This window comes from Pinus tabuliformis, chromosome X (assembly GCF_031772625.1).
Source record: "Pinus tabuliformis cultivar Carrire ecotype Pingquan chromosome X, CPIR1, whole genome shotgun sequence".
Lineage (NCBI taxonomy): Eukaryota > Viridiplantae > Streptophyta > Pinopsida > Pinales > Pinaceae > Pinus > Pinus tabuliformis.
This window is the reverse complement of record NC_142308.1, coordinates 1,145,791,383-1,145,803,472: the sequence shown is the minus strand read 5'-3', so window position 1 is coordinate 1,145,803,472 and position 12,090 is coordinate 1,145,791,383. Positions and strand designations below refer to the sequence as shown.

At 37.3% G+C, this 12,090-nt stretch overlaps 1 protein-coding gene across 1 annotated transcript in view; it reads right to left on the bottom strand.

Moving 5' to 3' along the window:
- The window catches only part of LOC149143929 (uncharacterized), a 221,145-nt gene that overhangs the window by 133,034 nt on the left and 76,021 nt on the right, over positions 1 to 12,090 (bottom strand). The window contains exons 10-14 of the mRNA XM_089451980.1: positions 4,431 to 4,605; positions 4,184 to 4,294; positions 4,011 to 4,089; positions 3,766 to 3,909; positions 3,437 to 3,565 (exon numbers count right to left, since the gene is read on the bottom strand). Coding sequence (XP_089308106.1) covers positions 3,437 to 3,565; positions 3,766 to 3,909; positions 4,011 to 4,089; positions 4,184 to 4,294; positions 4,431 to 4,605 — 638 coding nt within the window. The remainder of the gene's footprint in view (positions 1 to 3,436; positions 3,566 to 3,765; positions 3,910 to 4,010; positions 4,090 to 4,183; positions 4,295 to 4,430; positions 4,606 to 12,090) is intronic.

Here is a 12,090-nt window from a genome sequence, read left to right as displayed (position 1 = left end):
ATAGTCTTTCTACCGGGTCGAATTGCCCTCATGTAGGCCGACTTCTTGGGAACATGGCCGACTTGGTGTGGAGGTGACAAATTACCTTTTTGAGTCAAAAATAATTTTGTTTACATGATACAAAAGCCCAAGAAGGGTCTAATAAAAATGGCAATGAGTCAAATGACTCAAGACGAAACCTAGAAAATATTGACCCAAGCATGAAACCCATGCTTTAATAAGTCATTTTCTTTAATAATAAATTTTCTTTTGACAAGTACAATTTTGAAGACAGACACTAGTTACATTCTTCAACATATGGCATCTTGTGATTCGACTTACTGACAGAGTTGTGGCAGATTTTGGAAGGCTGACTTGGCTTGTGATCAGAGTTATTGACAGAGTTGTGTCAAAGTTCGAGGGCTGACTTGGTACTTGGGTAATCAGTCTATTGGTCAGTTTGTATATGACTTGGATTTCTCTTGTTGCCTAAGATTCTATAAGGAAAGGATTACTAGGCTTTCCCCTTGTGGACTTTTCCCTGGCAGCTGGCCTAACTTCTGATCCTTCTTGTCTTTTTGTGCATTGTATTTGTATAATTGTTTGATGACCTAATTAAATGAAGCAAATGCTAAATGAAAATCACATATAACAGTCACAAGTAATTATCTTGATTAGAAATTCTAGATTGCACTTGAATTTCAACAGATTATTGGTGAACTTTCATGATATGTGTTATTCAATGTCAGTTATTCTCTTCCAATCTTATTTATTGTTAATAGATAGGAATTATTAAATATTCACCATAATTTTGTGACCTAGGTTTAGCTCCCTCCCTTATCTATCTAGGAAAGTAGAAGGATGCTAAGGTTAGAGGATTAAGGGATACACAAGTTAGCCTCCCTTAGTTGCTTTGAAGTCTGAACCCGCATCCATCTCTTTTATTTCAATTACTCCTACACTCCATTACCCTAGATTGAGAAAAAAACTAGTCTTATCTCTTGTGTCAATCATTTCACTCGCTAAAAAACATTTTTCTTTTTGTTCCAGGGTAAATTAGGGTTTAGTTAGAGCAAAATCATATATTTTCAGCATTAATTGACTTAGATGTTAATATCCTATGGTTAGAATTTGTATGGAATATAAGGGAAAATCAAAAGTGTCATTTTATGTATATTTTCCAAATATAAATTAGGGCTAACGTCTAGCGTTTTATTTGTTGGTATGTGCCTCTAAACTGTTGAACATTGTTGTAATTAATTCTTTTGTTTCCTCATATTTTTAGCCCTCATTTTTCACTTTACTATCATAGTTTCTGGGGTTAAATTTGTTGCTGCTATAAACTAGTCTATTACCACAATTTCTGATTTTACATGCTTTTTTACTCCAGCAAAGTGCAATTTCTTGGTTGTGTTTAAAGGCTTTATTTGAGCCTTTGTTGGTTAGCCTAAGCCTCTAGAAGAGCTACTTAATTTGATTGAGCCATTTGATCCCTAAGATCTACTAAGGAAGCCTCCCTTGTGTTGGATACATATCCTTCACTAAAACGACGGGAGTACTTGCTAAGGTGATAGTGGTGAAACTTCCATTGTTGCTTATTATCTAGGTCACTTAGTGAGGCTTTGCACTAAGGTGCTAGATTTTGCCGTAATGGGACATTTATATAACTTAGTTTTGTCATTCTTCTTTAATTTCATGTAAAATCTGTTCTCCTTACTTCCTACATTAAACATTCAAATTATGTGATACAATTACTAAGATGCAAATATTGAAACCAAAAACTAAACATATGTCGTCAAGCCCAAGAAGGCACAAAATTAGGAAAATCCATGTGCTCCTTCAAAAACCAAACAGGACAAAGGTAAACCATCCAAATGCTACAAATATGAACAGAATTTGAACCACATAAGGCTGAGAATTGTGATCAACCTAGTGAATTAGAAAGTAAAACATTTTACATATATGATTGTCTCGACCATTTAATAAATAAACTTCAAGAAGAATAAGGAGGGAACAGTCATTCAAGTAAACATAAAGAAATAATAGCCTCACATTTTGACCTGAATCTAGTGGCTGAACACCAGAGATTTGCAATGGCAAGTCCTAAAACCCTAAGCCCTAATTCCCTAACCCATTTAAGTGTTTAGAACCTTCAAGGGGCTCTTAACTTGGTTTGATTGAGCGATTTGATCCCTAAGATCTACTAGGGAAGCCTCCCTTGTGTTGGATATATATCCTTCCCTACAATGAGGGGAGTAGTTGCTAAGGTGATAGTTGTGAAACTTCCATTGTTGCTTATTATCTAGGTCACTTAGAGAGGATTTGCAGTAAGGTGCTAGATTTTGCTGTAACAGCACATTTATATAATTTAGTTTTGTCATTCTTCTTTAATTTCACGTAAAATCTGTTCTCCTTACTTCCTATGTTGAACATTCAAATTATGTGATACAATTACTAAGATGCAAATATTGAAACCAAAAACTAAACATATGTTGTCAAGCCCAGGAAGGCACAAAATTAGGAGAATCCATGTGCTCCTTCAAAAACCAAACAGGACAAAAGTAAACCATCCAAATGCTGCAAATATGAACAGAATTTCAACCACATAAGGCTGAGAATTGCCATCAACCTAGTGAATTAGAAAGTGAAACATTTTACATATATGATTGTCTCGACCATTTAATAAATAAACTTCAAGAAGAATAAGGAGGGAATAGTCATTCAAGTAAACATAAAGAAATAACAGCCTCACACTCTGACCTGAATCTAGTGGCTGAACACTAGAGATTTGCAATGGCATGTCCTAGAACCCTAAGCCCTAATTCCCTAACCCATTTAAGTGTTTAGAACCTTCAAGGAGCTCTTAACTTGGTTTGATTGAGCGATTTGATCCCTAAGATCTACTACGGAAGCCTCCCTTGTGTTGGATATATATCCTTCACTACAATGAGGGGAGTAGTTGCTAAGGTGATAGTTGTGAAACTTCCATTGTTGCTTATTATCTAGGTCACTTAGAGAGGGTTTGCAGTGAGGTGCTAGATTTTGCTGTAACAGCACATTTATATGATTTAGTTTTGTTCTCCTTTAATTTCACATAACATCTGTTTTCCTCACTTCCAAGGCAGAACATTCAATTTATGCAACACAATTACTTGGATGCAAATATTGAAACCAAGAACTAAACATATGTCGTCAAGCCCAGGAAGGCACAAAATTAGGAGAATCCATATGCTGCTTCAAAAACCAAATAAGACAAAAATAAACCATCCAAATGCTGCAAATATGAACAGAATTTTGACCACATAAGGCTGAGAATTGCCATCAACCTAGTGGATCAGAAAGTGAAACATTTTATATATATGATTTTCTCGACCATTTAATAAATAAACTTCAAGCAGAATAAGGAGGCAATAGTCATTCAAGTAAACATAAATAAATAATAACATCACGCTTTGACCTGAATCTAGTGGCTGAACACTAGAGATTCGCAATGGCAAGTCCTCCACACCCCGCAGGCATTTGGATAGAACATCTAATGCATCCAGCAAAGTTGGAGTGGAAGCAATTGGGTCTGCAGAAGTAGGAGCTACAAATTATGTCATACAATACTTAAGAATAGCAAACAAAAAATATATCCATGAGAATAAGCATGGCAATAAATAAATCATACGATGATCTTTATGACATCTTTTTGCTGTTGCTATTCTGTAGCACAAAGAATCTTGAAAAGATCGTATTACAGAAGGACTCATAAGAGATTGACCAAGAAATGTAAAAAGAACCTACCTTTGCCTCCCTGTAATAATGTAAAATCCAACTGATCTCCAACAATAGAAATATCTTGGGAGGATAAAGACAGATGTCGACAGAGAGTGTATTCCATTATCTTCTTTATTATTAAATGTTTCTCCCAGTATTCACATTCCCATACTGTCCACAAAACAAAGCAACAGTACTCCAATTTTACTTTTATGAAATGCAACAGTTTGCATTAATCTGCTAAAAACTGTCCTAACCAAGGCAGAAAGTACCTGCTGTTTCTGCAATTATTCCATCCTTGAACCGACGCAATTCAGATTTTTCTCCCCAAAAGCTTCTGAACTTGGCAGACTGTTCCATAACACTAACAGGCTATTACATGGGTTCAATTAAACTAATGAATCATAAGGCAGAAGCAATAAACCTTTAATACGTATATGAATACCTCAATTTTGTTGTCTGCGCTTGGACCCACATCAATCATTCGAAAAGCTTTCTCAAAATCACTTATCAATATGCCAACAAGAAGGGGAACTTTTCCTAAACATGCAAGTCCCTGCAGATTGTTCCAAAGAGGATTGCAGAAAGATAGGATGAAAATTTTAACCGAAGTTATCACTAATAGGAAAAGGCAGGCAATGCAGCTGAGCAATCTCATGCACTGAACAGTATAGCTGACAAACAGCACAAACCTCATCTATATGCCAATTTTCAGGTATGCTTCTATGAAGAACTCGAACAAGACATGCCCTATCACCCAAGCACTTGGAGAGTAATAATTCAACTTGTTTTTCATAGACTCTCGAGTGTTCCTTGTCCATGCATATATTTGGTGCCTTCATATGATCTTTATCCACTGGAATGATTCTGTACAATAAAAAGCAACCAGCAATCAGCACCCCTTCTTAAATCCAAACACACTATAATAAGAGAATCAGATAATGATATACAGAGAAGCATTATCTAATCCCAGTCAGCTCCATAAATTTTACAGGTAGCAGCTGCATTGCCTGTTGGACATATGGCTCAAAGGGCATATCAAAAAAGAAACATCCTAACAGCCAATAATTCACATAACATAACCTGAAATTATTTTTTCAGCTAAAAGCATACTCTCATGCAAAAGATTCTTACAAAAGGACATGCATTCTTAACTCCAAACATGCTACAATTAGTGAAAGAGAAGCATTATATTAATCCAATAAGTCACATAAATTTACAAGCAGCAGCTTCATTGCCTGCAAAGGGCATATCAAAAAAGAATCCTAACAGCCAATAATTCTTATCGCATAAACACATGCACCTGAAATTGCTTTTTCAGCTGAAAGCATACCCTAATAATGATGCAAAAGATCCTTATAAAAGAATACCCATTCTTAACTCTAAACAAGCTATGATTAGACAAAGAAAGAATGATATCTAGAGAAGCATTATCTTCTTCCAGTCAGTTACATAAATTTTACAGGTAAAAGTTCCATTGCCAGTTGGAAATATGGCTCAAAGGGGATATCAAAACAGAAACATCCTAACAGAACAATTCACATTACATAAGCACGTGAATCTGAAATTGCTTTTTAAGCTGAAAGCATATGATGAAAAAGATTGCTACAGAAGACTAACCCACCCAGTCTCAAAAAGAAAAGACTATTTGGCAACCATACAGAGCATAAATAAATAACACTTGCATACAAGGTATAGAAAATATATTAAAAACAACAAATCAAACTAACTATTTTACAATTGGCAAAAAGTAAGGATTGTGGCTAAACATTAGAATCCCTTTTCCAAGATTTTTGAATGTAAGTTTCTTTAAAGTCTAATCAAGAAAATGAATAGCGTGTTAAGAGACATCAATCTTGAGCTTCAATGGGTTTGTAAGATGCAAATGTGTATGTCTAAAATCTGCACCAACCTTATTAACATTTCAAAATGTGTTTCAACTTTCAACTTCCTATACCAAAGGATTCTGCACTTTATCTCATAACCCATATTTATACAAAAATTAAAAGGGCGCTAAGGCCTTTTGGGGGTTGACAACGATCTCCCACCATACCGTTGGAAATACTGAGAGGGGGTGAATCAGTATTTCTTTTCAATTGTTATTATTATCAGTTTAGATTCTTTACAATTTTAATCAAAGAAATGATTTTATTAAAATATAGAAAAATATTGAATACAATATCTAATGAATTTTGATTCTAAGCATTTCTTTAGACTCACCTGAAACTTTGTTGAAGTATATAGGTGGTCTACACAGCTATTTGAGGCACACCATTCTCATGTTTAACCCTACTAACATAAATGAGGTATCTATTCAGGCTACCCATCTAGAGGCTAGAGGCAAGAATGTGAACCCAGAGATTGGGGGATCATCAAAACCCACTGCAAGCAAGAACAAGGAGAAGAGGAAGCAGAAATCGAAAGAGAGGAAGGCAAACGTTGTACAAAAGGCCAAACCTTCATGCACTCACTGCAAGAAGGATGGACATGATGATGAGCATTGTTGGTCTTTGCATCCGAAGCTGAATCCCAAGAAGTTCGTGGCAAGAAGAAGAAGATTGTTGCTGCTATACAGAAAGATTCGGGGTCAAACTCAAGTGATGAAACAACAATCGCAGCCACAGGTATAAAAGGTAAAAATTCTAAAGCATCTACTAGTAATTCTGCACAAACTATTGATAGTGAAGAAAATGAGAGGAAAAGACATGAGCTTTTTCATATTAGAGTTATTTCCAAGCATCAAAAGATTGATACTTTGTTTGATAGTGGCTCACAAGTAAACTTAATTTCTGAAGCAATTGTAAAGAAGCTGGGATTACTAACCACACCTCACAAGAAGCCATATCCATTAGGTTGGGTATGTGATAAAGCAAAGCTACAAGTGACTAGACAATGTAAACTTAGGTTTTCTTTTGGGTTAGCATTTGTAGATGAGGTTGAGTTAGATATCGTTCCTTTGGATATATGTGGAATTGTTTTAGGAAGTCCTTACTTGTATGATAGAAAAGCCATTTTCTATAGAGCTGAAAATAAGTATCAACTCGTTAAAGATGGAATCGAATATATTATAAGAGCTCATAAACTCAACAATAATTATACTCTCATAAACTCAAGGCAGATGAAAAGACTTGTAAATTCATGCAAGCAATTTTTACTAATGGTTGTAAAGAAAAAGGAACCTGAGAAAACCAATGTATTTGAAGGTTGAAATGCTAAACAGCAAGCTGATTTAGAAAAAGTTGTTTTAGAATATGACATCCTATTTCAAGAACCTAAAGGCTTGCCACCCAAAAGGAAAATTGTACATGATATTAATTTGCAGCAAGATGCTCCATTTCCTAACATCAGAATGTATAGGTTATTCGCTTTAGAGAATGCAGAGATCAAGAAACAGGTACAAGAGCTGCTCGAGAAAGGGTTCATAAGACCAAGCACATCACCATGCGGATCTCCAATCGTGTTGGTGAGGAAGAAAGATGGTTCGTGGAGGATGTGCATTGATTACAGAGCACTGAATAAAATAACGATCAAGAATCGTTATCCCCTTCCTCGCATTGATGATCTATTGGATCAGCTAAAAGAAGTTGTTTACTTTTCCAAGTTGGACTTGCATAGTGGTTACCATCAGGTCAGAGTAGCAGAGCAAGATGCATGGAAGACTGCTTTCAAAACAAAGCAAGGGTTGTATGAATGGCTAGTTATGCCTTTTGGCTTAACTAATGCTCCTGCCACTTTCATGAGAGTTATGAATGATGTACTCAGGCCTTTTATTGATGATTTTGTAATTTTATATTTGGATGACATTCTTGTTTTCAGTAAAACATGGGAAGAACATTTGAAGCATGTAAAGCAGACTCTAGATGTTTTGAAGAAAGAAAATCTCTATGTTAAATTATCAAAATGTGAATTTGGTAAAACATCTTTGAATTATTTGGGTCATATTGTAGGGGGTGGTGAATTGAATATAGATCCCTCTAAGGTTGCAGTCATTGTAAACTAGCCTAGACCCAAATCTGCTACAGAGGTTAGAAGCTTCCTAGGAGCAGCATAATATTGGAGAAAGTTTATTGCTAACTTTTCCTTTATTGCAGCTCCCTTACATGCTTTAACAGGATTAAACAAGGTGTTTCAGTGGGGACGCAAACAGCAGAAAGGCTTCAACACCTTGAAAGAAAAAATTAGTACAGCACCAGTACTAGCATTGCCAAATCTTCAACAACCATTTCAGATCGAAATCGATGCCAGTGACTATGCCATGGGAGCAGTGTTGATGCGACATGGTAAACCCATATGCTACCGTTCTAAGACTTTTAATTCTGTAGCAGTTAATTATCCTACATATGATAAAGAATTGTATGCATTAGTCCAGAGTGTGAAAAAGTGGAAACATTACTTAATGGGCAAAGAAACAATTATACATACTGATCATCAGCCACTTCAGTATTTGCACTCACAAACTAAATTGCAGCAATCAAGACACTATAGGTGGATGGGTTTCCTACAGCAGTTCCATTTAGTCATCAGATATAAAAAGGGCATACACAATAAAGTTGCAGATATGTTGTCCAGACCAATCATAAATGCATCTACTATACTTAAGCATAACTCAGTCATGCATGAAAGCTACATTGAACAATATGCTCAAGATATAGACTTTAAAGATGTATATGCAGCTTTAAGTAATGGCAAAAAGGTAGAAGAATTGGATTACTATGTTAAAGACCAACTCTTGTATCATTTGGGAAAGCTATGCATTCCACAAACTGAAAGAGTCAACATAATTAGGGAAGCACATACTTCTCTGATATCAGGTCATTTTGGTGTAAGTAAAACAGTTGCACAGCTGCAAAGATACTGCTATTGGCCAAGAATGCATGAAACAGTTTCTAGATATGTAAGAGGGTGTACCATGTGTGCTAAAAGTAAGCCCAACAATAGAAAACTAGGCTTGTACACTGAAACAGTTGCACAGCTGCAAAGATACTGCTATTGGCCAAGAATGCATGAAACAGTTTCTAGATATGTAAGAGAGTGTACCATGTGTGCTAAAAGTAAGCCCAACAATAGAAAACTAGGCTTGTACACTCCACTACCAGTTCCTTCCCGTCCTTGGGAAAGTGTTTCCATGGACTTTGTTGGGGGATTGCCAAAATCTAGAAAGGGACATGACTATTTATATGTTATTGTGGATAGGTTCAGCAAAATGTGTATTTTAATACCTTGTAATAAGCAGATTACAGCTGAACAAACAGCGAAGTTGTTCTTTCAGCATGTCTGGGTGCATTTTGGGTTACCCACTTCCATAGTATCTGATCGAGACTCCCGATTTGTTGGGAAGTTTTGGTCAAGTCTGTGGGAATTGATGGACACCAGACTAAAGAAGAGCATAGCCTTTCACCCACAAACCGATGGCCAAACAGAGGTAGTCAACAAGACAGTGATCCAGTTGCTCAGGGGTTATTGCAGCAAGCATCCCAAGCTTTGGGATGAACATTTATGTTATGTGCAACATGCTTACAACCGTGCTAAACATTCTTCTACACAGAGATCTCCTTTTGAGACCTGTTTTGGTTTTATACCAAGGTCTCCCTTGGATTTTGTCTTTGAAAAAGACATAGCAGTTGCTGGACACAGTGATGTGGACAAAGCAACCAGGTTCATCGAACAAATCCAAGAAATTCATCAGGCAGTGCAGGAATAGCTAGAAAAGAGCCAAGCCAAGTACAAGGCAAGGCATGATAAACATTGGGTGGAGCACAGCTTCCAAGTTGGTGATCAAGTCTGGTTGTATATCAGCAAGGACAGAATGCAAGGTGAAGGAAAGAAACTGAAGCCAATAAGGTATGGGCCTTTTAAGGTACTCGAGAAAATTGGTGAGAATGCCTTCCACCTTGATTTGCTAGCATACATGCACATCTATTCAGTAGTAAATGCAGAAAATTTAAGACTGTTTGAACCTTCATTAATTGAAGATCCCGAAGAGCAAAGTCAATTGCCTTCTATTGATGATCTGTTGCCTGAATATCTCAATGAGTTGCAAGAAGATATAGTTCTGGACAGGAAGGTGAGAACTATGCGCAGAGGGGATGTTGAGTACCTAAGAATTGGACTCAAAGGTTCAAAACCCAGCAGTGCAAAATGGATAGAGATTGGGCAAGTGAGGCAGTTGTACCCTCACTTAAGCGATGCTTGAAAACCAACTTTTGGTGGTCCAAAAGCCTTTTTCAGTGGGAAGGCGTGATCCAAATGGATCCAAGAACACTCTCTAAGTCTTGAAAACTCGAAAAATCATGCCAAAGATCAAAACAACCGCATGCCAAGAGCCCTTAGAATGGCTGAAAAACACTATCGGGAGGTAAAAACTAGAGAAAACCGTGAAAAAAACAGAGTATGGAGGCGTGGAACAATGGATGCACAGTAGCCGTCAGATCTGGCCGATCAACGGTCCAGATCTGATCGGCAATCGCAATCGGCACTCACAGACAGGGATATCGGCGCTTAACATATATGTATGGCGATGGCGATTGGCGGAGTTAATTTGGACCATCGATCAAGCGCGCAGATCGATGGCCCATATTACATCGCAGGATCGCTATCGGAGATTGCAGGAGCGCTTACAACGGCCCGAGGGTTATTGCGATGAGCGATTGCGATATCGCAATTGGGGAAACCATTATGTGTGATCCGATGAACCGGACCCGATGGGTTTATCAGTAATATTTCATAAGATTTGAGATCCGTGGAAAAGCCAGTTTTAATGTATTTTCGCAGTTTTCGGTTATTAAACGAAATGTGAAGGATGAAGGCCGATGCGATAAGCCAGACCCGAAAGGGTCCCTTAAGGCTATTATATATTGTTTCAAGTCCGAAGAAAGGCCATTTTAATGCATTTTTCGCGATTTTTAACATACTTCAAAAATACAAAGGGGAACCTTGGAGCAAGGCTGAAGCGACTTGCGATAGTGATGGAGGACGGACCCGATAGGGGAATAGACCATATTTAAGGACTTTTGAAGTCCGAAATGAATTGTGTTTTGGCGGAATTTCACAGTTATGCATGCATTTTCCTGTGTTAGCAGAAAACGACCGCGTTTGGGATTCTGAAGGATTTCAAGGGCCGAGGCACTCTTACGTTGCGAATAGGTGGCCACCTCCCCTTTAGGCATTATGCAATGATTGTGTAATGCTGGAAGAGGGATTCGAGCGGACAGAGGCCCGGGAGACAGAAAGTCGAGCAGGAGAAATGAACAGGCAGCGTTGTTTTGGCTTTAAAGCCATAGCAAACAGAAGATAGAGCAGGCAGTGTTGAGACAGAGCTAAGACAGAGACAAAGAGTGATTCAGAGAGTTTGTGTACTCAGAGAAAGCTTGAGAGGTTCAAGCAAACTCTTACTGTTATATATATTGTGTATTGAGTCTCAAATTGAGCTCATACTATTGTAAAAACTTTGCTTGAAGACATAATAGAGAGGCCACCACTGAAGGCTGGACCAGGAGATGTAGCCCAAGAGTATTGGGTGAACTCCTTATTAAATTTGTTGTGTTATGTGTTGTCTATTATGTTTTGTTTACTGCTTCATGGTCTGTGTGTTTCGCAATCTTATCGATCCATTGCATAAAATAACATAGACAAATCCATACACATGAGTCTGTAAAACCTTATTAATTGTCTTAGATTTCATTATCAGATCATGTTCACAGAGGGGTTAGTTGAACCATTGCATGGTTGGGTCAAGGCATTTAAGCCTAGCACACTACAAGAGGTGTTGAAGAATGTAACTGGTGTTGATCTTCATAATGGTATTTGAGTCATAATGTAATGTATTTGTCAAAAGAAAGAGAGAAATTTTATTGCAAAAGAAATTGACTTATTAAAGCATGGGTTTCATGCTTGGGTCATTGGTCAATAGGTCAAAGCACCCATTGTGTGCTCTAGGATTTTTGTACTAAGTCAAAGTGAAAGTCATTATGCAAAAGACCCTTCTTGGGCTCATTGTGTCAAAGAAAATAAATTTATTTCATGTATTTTAGTCATGTAAAATCCTCCACCATCAAGTCGGCCCAAAGCACTTAAATTCGAGCTCAAGAAGATGTCAAGTTGGCCTCTTTCAAGGGTCACGTCCTCACACAAGAAGAGTATATATACAAGATTTATTCGACATATTGAGGATGTGATACAAGTGATCTGCAATTAGTATGAAGAGAAGAAAGTGTGAAGATGTCTAACTTAAGTCTTTATCATCACAAAGAAGGAGTTGTTATAGCAAAGGAAAGAGAGATCTATGGAGTCTAGATTCTGCCTCAAAACAAAGGGAATAATATATATTGCAAGAGTTGAAGGTGCAGGATGGAG